The sequence below is a fragment of the Helicoverpa armigera genome, chromosome 8 (genome assembly GCF_030705265.1).
Source record: "Helicoverpa armigera isolate CAAS_96S chromosome 8, ASM3070526v1, whole genome shotgun sequence".
NCBI lineage: Eukaryota > Metazoa > Arthropoda > Insecta > Lepidoptera > Noctuidae > Helicoverpa > Helicoverpa armigera.
In genome coordinates this window covers 1,672,559-1,692,791 of record NC_087127.1, presented here as the reverse complement: position 1 = coordinate 1,692,791, position 20,233 = coordinate 1,672,559, and the positions used below count along the sequence as shown (strand labels likewise).

The 20,233-nt window shown below is 36.7% G+C and overlaps 1 protein-coding gene across 1 annotated transcript in view; it reads left to right on the top strand.

Moving 5' to 3' along the window:
- Positions 1–20,233, top strand: part of Frl (Formin-like) — a 70,185-nt gene that overhangs the window by 27,973 nt on the left and 21,979 nt on the right. The window contains exon 2 of the mRNA XM_049837962.2: positions 15,066–15,236. Coding sequence (XP_049693919.1) covers positions 15,066–15,236 — 171 coding nt within the window. The remainder of the gene's footprint in view (positions 1–15,065; positions 15,237–20,233) is intronic.

The following is a 20,233-nucleotide window of genomic DNA, read 5'->3' as shown; positions in this document are numbered from 1 at the left end:
AATCGAAGCATTAAGTTTTTGTGGGCGGGCATCGAACTGGCGACCGTGCCCCCATGTCTCCCCTGCTTCCGGCCCCTCACTTATTTGTGGATATGAACTAATGTTAAAGATGTTTTCCTTTTGTCCTAGTAGGTCAGGTCTTATAGTCCAAGTGGCAGCTTGATTGTTGTGGATTTACACTGATAATTTTGGGCCTTCAGTCCCAATAGTATTAGTAGGTCAAGGGACGTACAGGACCCCCCAGTAGGAATCTTATATGTTGTTGTGTATCAGCTAGTCTTGAAGACATTGAAATATTTGGTCCTAAGAACCTGCATGAGTTTGCACTGCCCAATTTATTATTTGCAATGCGGAGTATAGGTAAAGCATCATATTTGTTTTCATATCTACAATGAAATGGGGTTAAACAGTTGTCAGCCTGACTCGTTGGATATTCATTTATAATTCTATTAAAATCACTCTCTAATAGAACAATACTCCTAGTTTCCATTATCCTTTCAATAGCGTTGACAGTAGCAATATGAAAGTCTATTCAATGGTGTAACGCTCGGTCCGTTGGTTCTGCACCGGAATCGTGCCTATTTGCATTTTTAGGCCTCCACAGTGTCAATAAAGTACTGCAAATATGTGCCAATGGGCTGCCTGCTTTTGTGTTAGTTTGATTCTGTAGGATACACAAACATTATGCCTATTGAATCACCAAAGCTTCATCCAAATTATTGTTTTTTTTTTTTGGAAAACAAATCTGCTTGATACTCTTGGATAAGTTTCTTGTCACCATTGATGATAACAGATATGATTGAGACAGATTGATGACACAGATATCCATTGATGATAACCAATTTACAATTATACACCCAAACATACATATATTCTCCGCTGTGCTTACTGCTTACTCGAGCACCGACCTACATATTGTATGCTAACTTCAATGGGCCATTTCGACGTCTTTCAGTCAAAAGATCCTGGTCGGGCTGGCTTGCAGACGTAACGAAGCGTCCGTATGTGCCGCAGTGTGACGTCAGAGCCCTCAAAAAGCCCATTGTTGTCTGTTGTTGATTGATGGCGTTTTGTTTGCTGCCTCCTCAGAAGGATGAAAGCTAATGACTGTTTTTGAAAAGTTTTACTACTGGTCAGATATGGAAGGGAAAAGAAAAACAGTTTTAGCTCAGTAAATATAAAAGTTCCCTAATGAACGCAGGAGGCACCTGTTTTGTAGTAACTTTTTCCGCTAAAGTTCTACAGTATATGAAGCGACTGAAACGTTTTATTTTTTCCGTGCTTCTCTACTGGGAGTATTAGATTTTCTCGTTTGAAGATTTAGTTGTCAAAGTATGTGAGCTGTATGAAATGAATAGTGATAGCATCTGTATTGGACCGAAATTAATTTGTCAAATTCTTTCCATTCCCTACTAAGTCTTCTTGACTCCGTACTAATGTTAGAATGAATTTTACATAATTTTCCACTGCGAGATTAATCTCAATACGGTGAATCAATAAAAAGGTCTTATTTATATTCATTAGTTAGATAATCTCCGCGATAAACATTTAACCAGATGGATGCACATGTAAATTGTATTTGAACGATTCCCATCGTACGAGTCTCTAAATATGGTTGCCTTATTTGACGGTCGGGTGATTCTTGTTAAAACGAAAAAGGTTCGAAAACAAGTTACGACAGTATATTGCATCCTGATGTCGTTTTAAATTAGCTTTATTTAGGAGAAGGTCTGCTTGGTATTTATTAGATATTGTTGTTGTGGCTTTTGAAGTTTCTAACCAATTGCAAAAGACTATGTTAATTGATTATGCATCAATGTCTAGTCACTGCCATCCTAAAGGTTTTGAGCTTTAATCAGATAAACGTTTGGAGCCCCTTTGTCTCGTATACAGTATATTTCATTTGCCTTTCCAATTCACACTTTGTACCTTTGAATAACAAATCAAAGTCCTTTAGCTTAGCAAATCAAACAAATAAAGCAAATGCTTAGTGAGTAATGCAAGTGAACGGTCGCCAATCAGTTCTCGGGCTCACAGGGCGCCATGGCTCATGTCTGACTTGACTAATGTCGCTGTACCAAGCTCACGATCTATCTGAATCGGTGCCTTTATCATTGTTGCCTAAACCAAAGATAGAATTGCCTACATTTAGTTTTCGTCACCATCATCAACCTTCTCAAGTCGACTGTTGAATGTTTCATTCCAATTAAAATCAAATAGGTTTACGTTATCGGCAGAAGTAGATGTTGTTCCATTATTCATAAGCGTTTCAATACCAATAAGACACTCAATAATGGAACAGCTATAAACCCAAGATGTACTTACAGATCTGAAATCACTCTAGAACTTGAACGATCAGTCATTCCTCCCGTAATATTAATTACGATCGAAGATCCGAGGAGCCTCGCATATTTCATGCTAAGACCATTGTTCGTCGTGTACACAAATAAGGCGAAAGACAGTATAAGGACAGGAATGCCACCTCTGAACTGGCGGCAGTCGATGCATTGTAAGGTATGGTTTATAATGGAGAGTCGAGCGATAATGTTATGCGTTGGACAGTTGAGATTATATTTATGGATGTGGGTCCTCTTTTCTGTATTGCAAAGGTACTTCCAAAATTTTCCAGTCTTCATTTTGACTGTCAATAAAACTCCTTTGAGGGACCTGAAAATTATTTCTGCAGATCTTAAAATTCTCTTTTTACACAGTCATCTTTCAGGTTTAAATTGAGCTGAACAATTAACATTTAGAATGAAAACCTATAAAGCAAAAGCGATAAAATGGGCACATCAAAGAAAAGCCATAAACCAGTTTCGGTATATAATATCAGACACTTAAGAACACTAGTGTCATCGCATCGCTGGACTTAAAGATTATTTTCGAAAAGACGGATAGCTTCTAAGGCAATAATGCTTAAGGAATGAAACTTCTGAACCTATAACAGTTGGTACGACTTAAGTATCGTTTACCAAGCTGTGGCGAATTGGAGTCCCATAAAGTGACACTAGCCTAGACATCTAAAATACGTTTATGGGTTTACTGAACTGGACCCGAGAGCAAGCTTTCTAGTAATGCTGGTATATGTGCATTTTATTTAGGACTGTCATTAGATTTACCACTGTCTGCAAGAGGCAGCAATACATGTTCGTGTTCTGTATTTTCTTTATTAGGTCAATCTGTAGTTTGTACCTAGAAAACAACTTTGGTAGTTGTTATATCAATACAACCACGTTATTGGTTCGTTACATAATCATGCGACCCAGCATTTTCCATATTGAATATTACATGACAGAGTTGTCAGCTCCTATAAGGGATATAAATAAAACAAGTAAGATGTTTCTAAATGCAGATTGAAGTAGCTTATTGCTTAGTCATTACCTCTATGTCGTAAACAACTCTATAAATTCACACTCATCGTTTCCCTTTCTTCAACAATGTATTTAACATTTCAAATGGCTTCTATGGAAAATATTTTTGAAAAAGATTTCGATCATTCCAATAAAATACCTTCAGCGTCAGAATTTCAACGATTTCAGCATAAACATGCCTCTAGGGCTTCACAATGCCCACCCGTGGTGTCGTGCAACAATGGTATGCAGGCATGCTAAACTATGCTCTGACCCTGTCGCTAATGCCCCGTATATATTAGAAAGGATTGGGACGTCGATCTGTCTGACCAGCAACTTTGCGAGTCACGATGTCGATGAAATTGGCTCTTGTTTCTTCATTTGCAAAAATAGCTTCCTTATTTTGGGTTACCTTCATTGACTATGCTTTGGAAAACTTAAGGTTTTCTACAGTAACGTAAGATTCACTTTTTGTGAGGGAAAAACATTTATTGTATTTAGCTCATAGTGGTCCAAACCGTCCGATTACATGGGTTCCACTAATGCACAAAATGTTGTCAACAGAATTATTTATGTGCATGATTCATATTATTATTCCGTCTTTATAGAATAACTACAATAACAACATTACTGAAATACCTCTTCCATAACTTATGATGTCCAATAAAATGATTCAAAGGACTATTTTTACCGTGACTTCCTTCAAAACAACTTGAAACGAGCAACAAACTGAATATAATATAGATTTATAGTTACTTAGAAACTTCATTTGGTGAATGACGGCATGCAATTGAAAGATTAGGGTTAGGGCTAAAACCGATTTGGTGGCTATTTCGGGTTTAGGAGTGAGTCACGTGTACTCCTCATTCGTTACTCCGTGTGAAACTTCATTTGTTTTTTCTTCCACATTCTTTGGATTTTAATGAAGCGTTTCTTCTCGTTTTTGTTTTTTTTTTCGTTTTGGTAGAGCACAGGGATAAAGTGCTATTGTTTAATTTGAGCTGTAAGCTGCTTGGCTGGACTAATTGTTGCTGCGACCTTTTGTAGTAATTAAAATTATTTTAATTAGTGTTCAGGGTGACAGTATAAAATACTGCTGTTTTGCAGATGTCTGGTTACTTCAGAACATTGAGTTTCAGTGTTGCATTCCTACTAAGCTATACCTTTTATCTAGGTATTTAAAAATATGCAATACAGCTTAATGTTAGTTGTTTTTATTTTGGTGCTTTGGTACTCGGAATACGGTAGTTTAAGTTATGGTCCTTCGTTAATGGGGTGGCTGTTTCTTGCTTTACTAATTAAAAATAGTTAAACAAACTCCATGTCAAATGATCAACTGACATCAATTATGTAGAAGTTCAACAGAATATTTCGCATTGTTTTTCCAATCCCGTGATAGAAAGCGAAAATCTAACTCATCGATCAGCCACAGCTCCCGAGTTGGTAGCTTACCACCCGAGAATCGAGAATCGGATGATCTCGAGTACTACCGTCACGCAAGCCCGCCACAGTCGCCATCACTCGCATACTTGCACGCGAAATATCGATTTGTGAAGCAAGCTGCCGACGTGAATCCGTTTCAAAATTGATTATCTGCTAACTGATTGATTGTCACTTTTGATTTGTGGCTAATTTGGGGTTTTGTCCCCGCAACATGTTGCTAAATGGAGCCAATTTTAGATATTGTATTGAGTAATTTGTGATACCACTAAGTTTGTAGCAGATTTGGTAAGATTTACGTCATGTATCAAAAACAAAGTTCAGTCATAATCAACGTCAAACTAGAGCGGCACAATGGTCTTTATCAAATTAAGATATCATTAACGCTTTTCTATTTGTTTTCTTACTCATCACAAACATTTACTAAAATATTCGTCACAATCTAATTCACTTCCTCTGCTACCCACGTCAATATTCCAAAATTTCTCTATAAATATTTGTACACAATATTTTTCATTACTATTTACTCAAACGTGCAGGAAGTGCATCATTATTATCAGAAAGTGTCAATAAGCAACTCTCGATTCTCGACAAACTGCTCACCAGTCTGTTATTATGTCGTCCAAATAGAACATTTGTGTGCAATATTGTTGGAAAGTCCGTTTGTCTCGCGATTATCTCGGTAACGACTTATATGTATCTGTTTATTTGCATAGATTTCTTTTTCTGTTCTTACATTGCTGGCAGTTACGTTTTACTACAATTTATTACACGAGTGCTATCCGTATAATTCGGCGGAATCAATTGTTTCCTTGACTTAATATTATTATGTATGTATGTGCCGTAATGTATTACCAATACTAAATGGTCAAAACACCTCATTGATCTGTAAGTCACGTATGTCTATTTGTCGCAATGGTATGTATTATCTAATAAATAAGCATTGATTGGCATCGGCAAGTGTCTTTTAAGTTACATTACAAAGATTGCCTTATGGTCCGAAATCAGCTACGGTAAAATCTTTATCGTTTCAAATTGATACTGCTTCTTAATTTGCACCAAAACTTGGCGTTCAGGTCCACATTGTACAATTTTGGTCCATATTATCAAAACAAGTTCCAACTTTTTATACTTATCAGGGGTATAATTTGAGGCCGTTTTATTCAGTCTCCCTTTCGTCAAGTATTTTGTGATTGACTCACTCGAAGGTCGCGGACTATATTCGTACGTAAGTTTATTTTTTGTTCGTCTGATTCACCGGCCAGTGCTGCGCATTCGTTATCGATAAATTATCAGGAAGCCGCGAATGTATCGATGCTATTCCTTGAAACGTTTAATTGCTTCCTTTCTAATGTAATTATATTGTTTCCTTTTGTTGTTATAGTCTGTAGTCATCTGAGAGTGTTTTATTGCATCCTCGCCTAGATAACGAATAGTAAATGAATCAAACTCTCACGTTTTGGTATTCATAAATCTTGACTTGCTACATTTACGATATCAACTACAATTTCGTCAATGTAATGTGAAGTTTCTTGTCAAGTAACCTCTGCACTTAAATGGTCATCATTATGTCAACTGCAAGTCGATAGTTCGTCCAGTTTTGGGAAGAAAATTGCTGCAATCACTGTAAATGGACGACAGATTAATGATTGTTGTATCGAATGTGACGCAATTACTATATCGATGGATTTCCCAACTTAATCGACTGTTTTATACTTAGAAGTTGGGTGGTCTTTTAATATTAGTTTTGAAATGTCCATAAATATGCGTATGTCTATTTCTAACGGTTACGTCAAGTTGTACGATCCTGGTTATTATTCAAACCACAAGTTTCCTCATTGTCTTGTACTGTGATTCACTACAACGTCACTCTGGGAAAATATATACATAAATACATTTTACATAGGTGTCCAGTTTATCATCGTATTTATAGAATTACATATATTGAATCACTTGAATTCAATGAATTGTTTATAATGTCGGTAAACAATGCAGTTTTAATAGAATTTCAACTTTTTCCTATTCATCAATAATTCATACATTCCCATTGATTTACAGGTGTAATACATAAACGATGAAGTTATATGCAATGCATGTACAATTAATTCATTACCTCGTGGACCTAAATCTTTTATAAATTGAAACTTCATAAATTATGTTACATTTTTCAGTGCCATTAATAATGCTATCAAAATAACTCCATAAACCGCGCTCGAATAAAATTGAATTATCGTTCTACAATCTGATATTAACAGTAAATTAATAATTTATTTCCCCCGTAACAAGCTGTATCGACGTAATAAATCTCATTGTATCTATCGATACCTACAATGTCGATAAATTGTAGCCTTAACTCATTCACGTCACTAGTCTACTAAAATAGTAATTTTTAAGTTTACACAGCCGTTTCATTCACGACTCACGCGTCTCGAAATAAAATATCGACCGTGACTGAGTGGAAGTAGGAAACATTAGTTTTAAATTGGTATTGTACCATTTAGGCCCAAGTACACCGACAACATAAACGTTAGTTTTCTTAAAACTACGGTTTACTATGAATTTTCACGTTCAAGTTTCGAAATAAGCAGTTGTTTCATGATAATTGGGTGGTTGTGTTGTCGGTGAATTTGGACCTCAGTGGTTTCATGCATTGTTTTGACTGTGTAAAACCGTTTTGTACGTCCATTCCTACTATTAGACGCAATTTGAGGATTGTTAGCATGTACTTATAGTCTTTGGTCGTGAATTTTGTAATCGCCTCTTGGTGTTTGGCTGTTACGTCAAGGTTCGTTTTACAATTTAAGTTGTGGCTTATCTCTTGAACCCTTTAATATTCGATTTTTGGTTTTATAGCTTCGTACAAAAACAAAAGGACACTTCAGCTTCAGATCCCATACAAAGCAGATATATTCACTAGTACTACTGCATTTATGATCCCCTTGATAATTTACGAGTCTTTTCACACGATTGGAATTCAGACGGAATGTAATAGTAAAATATGAAACAATATTATGTAGGTTTTATGTAGGGCTGCCATCCGTCCGGGTTTCCCCGGATTTGTCCTCGTTTGGAGGCCGTCCGGGGGCCGTCCGGGCGGGGTTTCAAGAAGTGTCCGGGGAAAACCCGGATATTTTTCATAGGGCCATCTTAACCTATGGTGCCTGGGTATGCGAATTACCCGGGCGCCTAATAATGCAGAAGTCGAAGTGTCCCAAAACTCCAAAATTTTCGCGCTCGCTTCGCTCGCGGCTTCTTTTCTTAACACATTTTTTTTTAAGTTTAGCTACTTTAATATCCCAATATTCAAAAAATTTTGCGCTCGCTTTGCTTGCGGCTTCTTCACTTTGCGGATTTTTTTATTATACAAGTTTAGGTGCTTTAGTGACGCAAAACTCAAAAATTTTCGCGCTCGCTGCGCTCGCGGCGACTTCACTTTACAGTTGTTTGTATTTTTCAACATTTTTTTGTCTAACCTATCAAGAAGGTAACTCCTAGTTTCCATATGAGCTTTCTTAATTATGACCTTCGAAATACATTATATATGGTAATATTAAAAATTAGGTCTTGTTTTGTTAAACAAAAAATTGGACTCGTCCGGGGAAAAAATGCTATTTACGCCAAATGTCCGGGTTTTTTTTAATATTTGTCCGGGTTCGGCGAAATTCGAAATGGCAGCCCTAGTTTTATGACGTGTTTCAAAAAATTTAATGCATAAGCAATATCGTTATCGCAATACCTAACTAACGTTTTGATGGAGAATCACCAAGTGCAAGAAGTTATCTTAAAAATGGAAGAAGATCTATTGAAATATTTGAAGAACTGACTGTAAATACTAAGAAAAATATTAGGAAAGTTACAGTCAACTTTGATAGTGAAAATATGGTGATTTTCAATTCTAACTTTTTGCAGTGCTTTTGAAGCGAGAAAACTAATATTAAAGTTTTCAACAGTGAAGTAATAATACTGGGAATTTCATAGACTAGCGCTAGACGCAAAGACACTAAATTATTATGAAACTGCAGAACTAAGGTGCAACAACCTGTCGATTGCAGTGTCAGACATTAAAATAAACTGCTAAACATAAAACTTTGATAGCATAGTTTGTACTGGCTGTATACCGCGGTTCCATCTATACCTTTTTTTGGATCGTCTAAAATTTCTGAACAGTGCATCTTTCTAAACACAGTAGTTTGAGCCATACTTTGATCAAGCAGTCAGCCAGTGAGATTAAGGAACAACTTCCTCAAAAGGAAGATGTTCTACTTATATCAGTGATGATATAGTCATCCTATTTTTTGGATTTAATGTTATATGTTGCTATAAATATGCACTTGGCTGTACACAAACACTCCTTTGAAATATTTATTTATTTATATTAAGCTATAAATAATTTTGTCTTTAGTGCCGTCGGTTGTAATAAAAGTTAATAGCATTATCACATATTAACAATTAGCCAACTATTGCCTTTCGGCTTATACAGGTACTTTAGCTCTGTCCGTTAATGCTATTCTGACAAAACTCTTATTTGTACATATTTGAAATGTTTCAGATGAAGATTCCTCTAAATATTTATTGCCTACATGTTAGCAATATTTAATTGCTTGCCCAACCGCTCATTTTATGTGATACCCACAAAGCTCAATTCGACTTCAAAGCTTTATTCGTCTTATTTTAATCCTTTCATCATCATCATCACCTCAGCCATAGGACGACCACTGCTGAACATAGGCCTCCCCCTTAGATCTCCACAGATACCTGTAGGAGGCGACCTGCATCCAGCGTCTTCCGGCGACCTTTATAAGATCTTTTCTTTCTTTATAAGATTTTAATCTTTTAGACAAAAATATTCGAAACCGATCGCACACATACAAATAGGCAAAGCTAACAATACTATATTTACAATAAACAACTAAGTATGAAGGTTGAAGTCCGTGCACTTTCATGGTCTGATTATGAGCATGTGCGTCTAATGAGGCGGGAAGCGCCGGCGCCATCGTGCAGCTAATTAGAAAGTAGAAAATCTAATTATTTCGCTAGACCCCGTCTGTATTGCATATCTAAATGGACATTAAGCTGGGGTCAAGTCGCTGTCACTAAGGAAGGAGACTGTGATGAGCCTGATGGGGACGATGATGTGGGATTAGTAGAGGTTCCGGGAGTTGTTGTGAATATATCGATGCCTTACAGTAGCATACCATACGAATCAACTTTACTGTCTTCGTTTATTTAGACACTGTTGGGACATTAAATCATATTGTGACTTTTAAGAATCAGTGGCATTATACACATAAAAAAATATGTATGCCACTATCAGACCACTATTACTTCTTGCAGCACTCCAACACAATCATCTACGCTTACAAATGTCAGTGTCTCTCTCGTCACTTTTTCCTACTATTAGTGCAGCACTATGATATCGATAAACGTTCTCGATATATTCACGATCTAGTCTTTATCCATCACTCGGCGACCGGTCGTGATCGTCATGCATTTGCATCGAATTCGCCTCGCTCTACTGAATCGATTCGAAAACACATGCGTGACGGCATCGCGGCTATATTGTCGCTGTTATCATTGATCATCATCACTGTATCAGCATTTAAATGTTCAGTGGACGTAGGTTAGACATGCTTGGTGTAAGGAGTGATCAGATTATTCAGATGGTGTAGGGTATGGCTGCCGTTGAGGCGCCAGCCCTTAATCCATATGGAGTCTTTAAAAGTACAGCTATGAATGGAATCTATAATTCATCCAATCTTTATTAATAAGTTCTACTCAAAACTTCGTGAAGCTATTGATTTCATAACACATCTATGTGGAGAAATATGAGTCTTCATGTCTTAAACGTTAAGTAACAAACAAAGTGTTTTTCTTCCGCAATCAATTTACCGCGGCTATATTAAAATTAATAGCCACGCAATTAACAGCACATTCCTCACAGCCAAAACAAATGTTTGAAATCTTTCATAAAGTGACCATTAAAACAGGCCGCACCTAAGAAATTAACGCGAAATAAATGATGTCAAAAACCACCGTTTTACTGAAAACCGCGATAAATCTGTCTTTGGCCCTGGACATGCCACAACAGGTACAATACCAGCAATGACAGTTACAATGACAAATGTACCGGGAATACGACTATAAGGAGAAACATTAATAACTAAGTAGAAAGCGGTTATAATGCGGGAATTAATGATTTGTCTGTCTCAATATTGTGAACGCTTTTGAAGCTTGACTGTTCCTGGATTTGAAAAGGATAGTATATACCAGAACAGTTTTGACGAAAGGGGTCATACAATCGATGTGTTTGTATTTCAGCAAGTATTAGGTTCATTATGAAACTTGAACCACTAATCCAATTTTGATGAATGAGCTGTCAACTATATTACTTGAAAATTATAGTCCGTGAGGCACAGGCATCGTCGATTAATAAACTGTTCAACTAACCAGCATGAAAAACAGAATAAATATCCAATGAACCCATTTGTCCCTTAGAAACATTAACTCAGTTACATTGTAGTTGGGCCTACTTTCTTCGCTGTATCAATATATTTTTCTACTCATACAAACGTCCCGCTGGGTTTCATAAAAGGTCTCCAGAGACTTGAATCCCACAGATTACCTACCAAAACTATTTAACCTTCTGATTGTGATAGTGACTCATTTAATATTCCCAAAGGTTTATAAATAAGCTATGAATATTATGTCATAACTGGAACTGTTCTATGAACTCAATAGCTATATCCAGTGACTAATGGTACTTCAATTCTGCTGACTCCTCAAGGGCTTATGTTGATTCAGTTCTTAAAATGTTCGAAAAGTTCTGGAAACATCTCCTGTTATGTCAATAGCTCTTATGAGAAGCTTTTTAGTTTGTCTTTTGTTTTGTTTCATTTTTAAACCTCTTCTCCTCTATTTTCAATGTGGATTTTCTTATTTTGGTGCTGTCAAATATTTCTTAAGAGAGTCTCTAAAATACATAGTATTTGTTCCAGTTTTAAAAAGAAGGTTGATATAATGTTTAAGTTGAGAAGTCTCGAAAACTTGCTAAGGCTAAACTTTAAAAAACATCTCGTGTTGATATACTGTGATTTAAATCGTCGCAAATCATCTATGGTTGAGTTGAGACACTTCACAAATATCAAAATCAAACCACTAATTTATTCATGTTTGACGTCTCTACTAAATCACCGTTCATGAGATGCTATCTAATATTTACACAGTTTAAACACTTACATACATAGGCCATTCACCTGCATGATCAACAAGTTTTTTGTCGCAGTAATTACCTAAGTGAAATGTGGTCACTAATTGAGAAATTAGATTTATCGCCGTTTCTATAAAGGTACGGTTTTCCCATGTCGATCAATTACGAAGCAGATTTAATGCATCGAAAGTCCTTGATGATAATAAAAAAGAGCTTTCAAAATATTATATTAGTATTCAGGTTCTTTACCTATTCCTCGCTAGTATCTTTTATTGCATAGATATAGCTACTTAAATTAAGTAAATGCTTAAATGCATGGGAATTGAACAGTTAGTAATTAAAGTTCATACAAGCAAAGCTTGCAACCAACTATTAAAGTCAACTAAATGTTAACTTAATAACAGCATGCGCAATTTCAACAGCGGTATTTGCTACCTACAAAATTAAGTTTGGGACCACACCTTAGACAGCAGTGCGTGGGATCACGCCCATAGCATCATAATTGAGAACACACTGTCTATGCTAATACGAACAACATAAACTTACAAAGCAACTAAAGAATCATTTCAAAATAACCCTTATGTCTTCAACATAAGGTGCTGATAGAAGATAAAGATAAATTTGCAAGGCGTGAAGCAGTGAATCATGGGAGATGAGACTCATTCGCTGCGATAGGCAATGTTGCAGTAATGAAACGGATAATAGACGCTATTTCTGATATGCATGGGCGTGGACTTGTCTATACGTTATCAAGTTCGTTATCCGTGGATAATTACTAGGTTTTAACTAAATATAGCTTTTGTATTAAATTGGATTTCTGTACGACCACCCATGAGGTTTGATCAACAATCAAACCCGCCAAACTACCTACAGTAATGACTCATTTCGGGGTACAATCACAACATTTATTGAAACAAGGTGACGTGAATTTATTGATAACCAGAGACCCGACATATTAAATGACCTCTTTCGGATCAAAGGACCACACATTGGGGGCAATAAGGAATTCTGTGCAAAGATCCTCAGAAGCTCCTGTATTCCGGTAACAATGTTCAAGTGTTAGATGTTAGATAAGATTACGATGATGCTTAAGCTTTCTGAACAGGTTTGGGTCAAGTCCACTTGGCACGTGCCGTGGCTTACGATTGAGATGAACGCTTTGTCAATTGACTGTCCAACGTGAATGGAGTAGAAATGTTTCTTAGATTACCTATTGAAGGTGTAATGGAATCAATTGATAAGGACTTTGGCTTTGACAACCTCTTGGCTCTTGACATTTTCATTGATAAACCTCAAAGACTGAAGCTTGATATTGAGTGTAAGCGGTTGAAGACATGTTTCTTCTTCTTTTTCTTGTGTGGAACGTCAATGTTCTTCGTTTGCCAGAAAATGGCCCATTTACATTCTTCTATTGCATACGGTATCCAAATATTTGTTTTAGTTAGTATATCAAATAATTTAAACTAAGTTCTAAACGGCCTAAATTTCGAACATCTGGCCAATATATCATGTAGAGCAGGCTGAATGTCGCGAAACCCAAACTGTCCAATTTAGTTCAGTTTAGTTTGGCCATTACCAATTAGTGTACAAAGTGCACTTAAACAGTTTGTCCTTAGCCAATGTACTATGCGTAGACGAGTTTCGTACCCACACTGAGGCTGGTAGGGTTACCAAGAGTTTTAAAGATACTTTTAAAAAGGTTGAAACTACTATTTAGACCCTACCACTTTTGTAAAACACTGGTTTTATGAACTGAAAATTCGACGAGCTTTTTCTTTGCTCGTGTGGGTAATCTAATAACATGTTATCCTGTTCATGAGACATGATCTGTTATTTTCTGTTATACTGTTGAAAGGTTACGCACAATCCTTAATAATGTCTTCGAATAAATCTTCTGGTATTACGTAGCTTCATAAACGTAACCTTCATAAAAATAAAGACAAAATACGCCATTTTTCCTTATAAACGTAAAGCAGGCATTCTTATAAAGCCCAACCTTCAAATCGTCAGTTTATGACTACGCAGCGTCGATCCTCATAAGTTCGAGAACCTATTGGTCGAAACATTGCCAATAAATAATATCGCAATAATTGTCAGGCTGAAACGTGATTGTATGAAGAGAAATGTAGAACTGGGATATGGATAATTCAGCCTTAGATAAGGGTATTTATAGCCTAACAAATCATAATTCTCTGCTAGCTTAGCAACTTACATTCTCTAAGAAAATAAAGAACAATATGGTCGTAAGTAGGTAAGACTTCACAGGAATTCTGAAAACGAAACTTCCTTAAGTCAAGGAGTCTCTTGAAGCCCAAGTATACTTGTACCTCTTTAGTCAAGTAGGTAAGTAACTTGTGCCACTCGATACGTCTTGAATTCAGTTCAAAGATTCGAAACACATTCATCGGATAAGGTATGATGAAATGATATCATTGGAGCAGGTGCATGACCACCAGTCACCTTAAGTCCGATTCAATGTCGACCGATTTGTATCGATGATATGACAAACAATGTCTTGGTCAACTCTCAAGTTATCATTAAGATTGTTATCAATTTGATGGTGTTCAACATATGTCTTTGTGCCCTTTGCTTTCGACACTTCAGGACAAGTGAAAGCAGACTACTTTAATTTCATTATCTGTAACCAAATGGAAACCTCCATATTCGTAAAGGTTCCCATTCTACACCTTCAGGGTCCATAATTCTTGCTAATAGATATAATTCACCTTTAAAGTATCAGCCCTGTTAGGCTACGTATACCGTTACAGACGTATAAGCCAATATCTTAGAAACTGGTTCAATGCTAGCCGATCCTTGTTCGGATACTGAATCCATCACGATTGAATACAATGTGCTGTTATAACATAGGCGTAATGTATACCTTCATGGGATGTTTATGGGAATTTGTGAAGTTGGCACGAACTATTATAAACGTACAGGAGTAAACTTGCCATATGGGTTTTTTAAAGCTGATCTATTCTGTTTTCAAGTTTAACACGTGCCACAACATTGTAAAGCTTTTCCACATCCATTGAACACATTGTAACATTTCTCCTCCTTTGTTTCAGGCTTCAATGGATCTCCCCCCGGATAAAGCGAAACTTCTCCGCAACTATGACCTGGAGAAGAAGTGGGAGATCATCTGCGACCAGGATATGGTTCAAGCCAAGGACTCCCCAGCACACTACCTCAACAAACTCAGAACGTACCTCGATCCTAAGGCGTCCAGAAGTCACAGGGTAAGTTCTTACATGATAAGACTAAACATCGCTGACAAACTTTGAATCTACGTATTTATATGTTCAGGAGCGCTTTTGGCATCGTTAGTTAAGCATGTGAGATGTCTTTCTTGTGTTTTGTTTTAATTTGGTCAGTTCTTTATTCGATTTGATAAGCTTTCATCGCAACTTACGCTTCATGATAAACGTGCAGCAAACATTGTATTGTTTCCATAAAGGAGTAAATAAAATTGTTACAAGAATACTACATTGTTCCCTCGCCGTCAAAGGATACTATAGAAATGTCTGAACAAAGTTGCGCCAGGCTGTGTCGCCGTATTCGGCGGTACCGTTACACATTGTAAACAATGAACGAGGCATTAGTGAGCGATAGAGATCTGTGGCCGCCTGCAATTTGTGGCCACGACACTATCGGGAACATTGGAAAGGACTGTCGGAGTTTCCTTGGTTACGTTCTTTAACATCTCTTTTATCACTGAAGAGTTAGTTCACAACCAACCTCTCTTCTTCATCATTGAAATAAACTGAATTAGACGTATTGTTTTATCAAGTTTCTGAAGAATTCTCCTTACTGACATTAGGTACTCCGAATTCCTCCATCAGTCTATTATTGATACAAGAAGTATTCAAGCAGGATCATGTAGTTTCTAATGTCAAAACATCATGTTTCCATCGCATAAACAGCAAAAGCCCTCAAGCTCCTACACCCGTTACATGTCGCGAACAATGACCAATACATCACGTTTTATCGATAGGGATCGCTGGCCAGCCACAATTTGTGGGCAATCCCTTCCCATGCTTCTGTACAAGTGGTCGTTACAACTAATGGGCTAAGTCCCTTTTAGGTTTCATAGCCTGGGAATCGAAGAAAAAGCCTAGTTCGTATTAGGAATTCTGTTCACAGCTTCATTGGGTCTCCGATTATGTGTGCAATGTCGTTTAGACTAGTAGCTGGGTACAATCGATATGGAGCCCAGACGTCAGTTAGTCGTTTGATTTAGTTATCAGTGTCTGCTGTGAGCATCGAAATTGAGTAGGAGGGTCCTTTTTATTTTCTTTTAAAGGCTTATCTCCCTTTTGCACAAAATTCTAACTTGATTTTTCTGGTTGCCTAAATTGCAATATTGTGTTCAAGGACCAAAAAAAACTCGTAAAATATTTTAATTATTGCTGCTATACGCGGAAATCATTATTAAGCTCGTTAGGATGCGGAAATGCAGATCATAAACTGTACTGAAATGACGAAATAGAGCGAAAAAATATTCCATTATTTACGTATCTAGCGAACAAATCCATTAAACTTGACCCACTGCCACTTATTGATATGCCCCAGATTTGGGACAAACAAATAAACAGACTCTTTGTTTTTACGCGATGGGATTGTGGGTTTTATGGAGTGCATTACCATGTTTAGAGATTTGTTTGTTTCGTAAATATAATCAAGAAATGGTTTTCTGCCGTTTTCGTATCCATTCGTATAACTATAAATGAAGTGATATTCTTATTTTTTCGGTTATTCCAGAAATAGTAACAGTTAATATATTTTATCTTTCATCTTGATTTTTGGTACGTAAAAATCTTAATTCATAATCCGATGCAAAAACGAAATATGTTATTACGGATTTCCTTGTAAGCATTTGTTAATATTCTCCACCTTACATAAACTAACCAAGCTTCATACGTACTAGTGTATGGAACATCGTTATTTTTAGTAAATCCTCGTGTAGTATGTAAAACTTGTAAACACCTGTGCTGTGGTTTGGCAGCTTTTACGTAAATGTGGGAACGCACGCGCAGGTGTATCTGTATGACTCCAAGTGTGTTATTTGCTGTCGTGAGGTTGCAAGAATATTGGTGTTGAACGAATACATATTTTGGTGCATTTTGAAAGTCATGATAAGTTTATAAACCATTTAGAATACTCTTTGGGATAATTTCTTTGTCAACCCAACATTGTTATTGTTATTTCAATCTAATGAAATGGTCCAGTAATCTAGTTAAATGGAAGAAAGGGACATAAATGAGCAGGTTCCTTTGTTTTATGGGAAATCGTCAAATGACGCCCCCGCTGTGGGTGCACCATGAGGATGTGTCAGGCTCTTATTAACTAAAACTCACCAGCACCGCGGTAACTCATTCGAACAATCCCGAGCAGCCCCGGATGAGTCTTCACCTCGAGTCCATCTTCAAAGATATCAATAGAAGTAATGGGCCTTTAGTTCCGTCCTCAAATCGTAGTCTTTAGGTACAACTTAAGTAAGACCAATTCGCCTCGTCAAAGATACCGCCGCAATAAACTACCTCATTAGCGATAATGAAATACATAATTACTATACTTACACTCCACACATATAATAACGATTTCCAATTAACTTTCAAAGTACGGTTGACAAAAAACGCCCAATAGAAATGAAAGCAAATGTGTTTTCACATAGGTACCGTTGCAACGGTACTTCTAAGTTATGGACTTGATTGATTCGTGTTTTACAAGCACTTGAAATAAGTACATACATACAGCTTTCGAAAAAACCGGTCAAGTGCATGTTGGGCTATGAAAAATGGTTTTGAAGAATATTCTAACTGGCAGTCTGGTAATTTAGTTTTTCAGATTCATTGTTCTGTAACATTATTTCGATTATCTGCTTCTTCATTCATATTTCTGATGTCACTACTTCGCGCATTTGTAAATTACCTTTAATGTTAGATAACCTAAGCAATTCTGTTCTATCTGAATCTCCGGAACAATTTCATTTTTATCTGACTGGCCTTACGTTGGAAGCTTTACAGCTAGTCAGACTTATTTATTTTAATCTCGTTAAATAACAATTAGCGAAGCTTTTATTTACATGAAACTAGTCCCGTCTTCTATTATTCCGATGGTGCCATAAGAAAAGCAACAGGCGCCAAAGTGGCACTCTTATATTTACTCTGACATCTCGCACATTGTGTTTGACAGCTCTGAGTACACAAAAACATGCGTATCGTTTTTTTCCTGTGCTTTTTTTTGTTTAAATATTATGTGATATAACATTTTTATGGTTTAGGTATCTACAAGGCATATAAGTATACTGTGATGTGTATGTATGTCAATTTCAAAGATATAAAATTCTTTTCTCAATTGCCGTTTCCACAATGTCCAATTGCAAACTTCATATTTATGTTATCCGTGTATCTGATGGGTATGTTATTACCTGCATATTTCTGTATCCCAAGAAATGGCAACAATTCAAATGTTCCAGGAACGAATTGAATGTTATATCATATTATGAAAGGAAGCCGTCAACTATCGATAAATGTTCCTGATTCACACAATTAAGTTATCGATGAATGTGTGAGAAATTACATTGATTTAATATTTAATTGTATATTATATTCTGTGCGATGTGACAATTTCTCTCGCGAGAATCAGCTGACCGATTGAAAAGTGTTTTGTAATTACGTGTGAACGAAAGCGGTCTTGAATGAGTATTGGAAAAGTACATATGGAAAAGCAGCCAAGAAGTATGAAAGATCAGGAAATGAGAAGAGGCCATCGGCCTGATTGATACAGTACCAACGTAACTTAGGTATAGAGTAGACAGCTGGACCATTGATACAAAATTGTGTTCATTCGGGATTATTGTTAGAGTCAAACGAAGATTTCCAAATACATACAGCCATAGTCGTTTTATACTAAGCGGCAAATGCTCATAAAAAAAACTACTATAAACTTATACTGGATACTTAAACTAAACTGATACTGGAGAAATACTGTAAAATCTCTTTTGAGTCGCAATCTCAAAACCAAACATGACGTGATGTAAATTAAAAGAATTATTTATCAGTGCCCCTACGAATAGAGCCATATTTTCTCCAAGATACCCTTGTTATCGTCAACGAGATCTAACTGGCAATTAAGCCAGTATGTCTAACAGTAAATCCCGATGAGATACTACAAAAGATAGGAGGCCCCACGCCGCACTGGCACTTGACCTCGGCACCAGCCATGCAAAGTTATTGCGTGAAGTCTTCGAGATTTCCTTTTGAATACCGGTGATGTATAAAATGATAACTATTACGGAGCTATGAACTGATTCCTGTAACGATGTCTCTCGTTTCCCAATTGAAGGCTGAACTATCGAAAGTGGCTCTGGTGATGGTCGAACACCTTCTCTCAGGGAATTTTCTTCTCCTAATTTGTGTCTGTCTGTCCTGAGTTGTTAAAATAAGACTTAGTTAATCTAATTGTCATGTCAACTGTCAACACGCGCGAAAGTGCTGTTGGAGATTTTAGTGAAAACAAGTGTAAAACTGTCATGTCAACTGTCAACACGCGCGAAAGTGCTGTTGGAGATTTTAGTGAAAACAAGTGTAAAACTGTACAAACCTTTATAGAATAGTGATAAAAACATTATTTAGTCAGTGTTTTCGATGTGACATTGTTAGTGAAAGAAAAGTGATAGTGATTAAAGCAGAAAACTTTCTCTAAAAACCCAGAGTGACAATCAAATTTCCAAATTTTTCTTTAACCACCCTCATATTTTTTAATAATTTTAATTATTTGTCTTTGACATTTGAAATATGTCATCTGACATATGGAAAAGTGTTGCAATAGTGATAATAAATAAAATTCTACTATGAGCTCGGAAAATGTTGGAAATTTAGTGGACGCTGGGAATCACGCACCAAATGAAACAAGCGCCGAATGCGTAGTTATGAGTAACCAGCCACCTATAATAGCGAATGCTACTGGAAAACGATATGTCCAGCAAGCTTTTCACCCTAGCTTATTTATGAATAGACCAAGGAGTCCTTCCCTTAGAAATGAAGATCAGCTAGTAACAACTAACGCTACTCCCCTGACAGAGGAACACAATATGCAAACATCAAGCAATAGCACACCCCGCCCACCGGAATGGCAAAGAGTACCAACAACTAGAGGCAACAAGCGAAAAAAGTTGTCACAAACCCCATCTCCTGAAGCAATTGAAACTAACAATAGGTATAACAGCCTACAG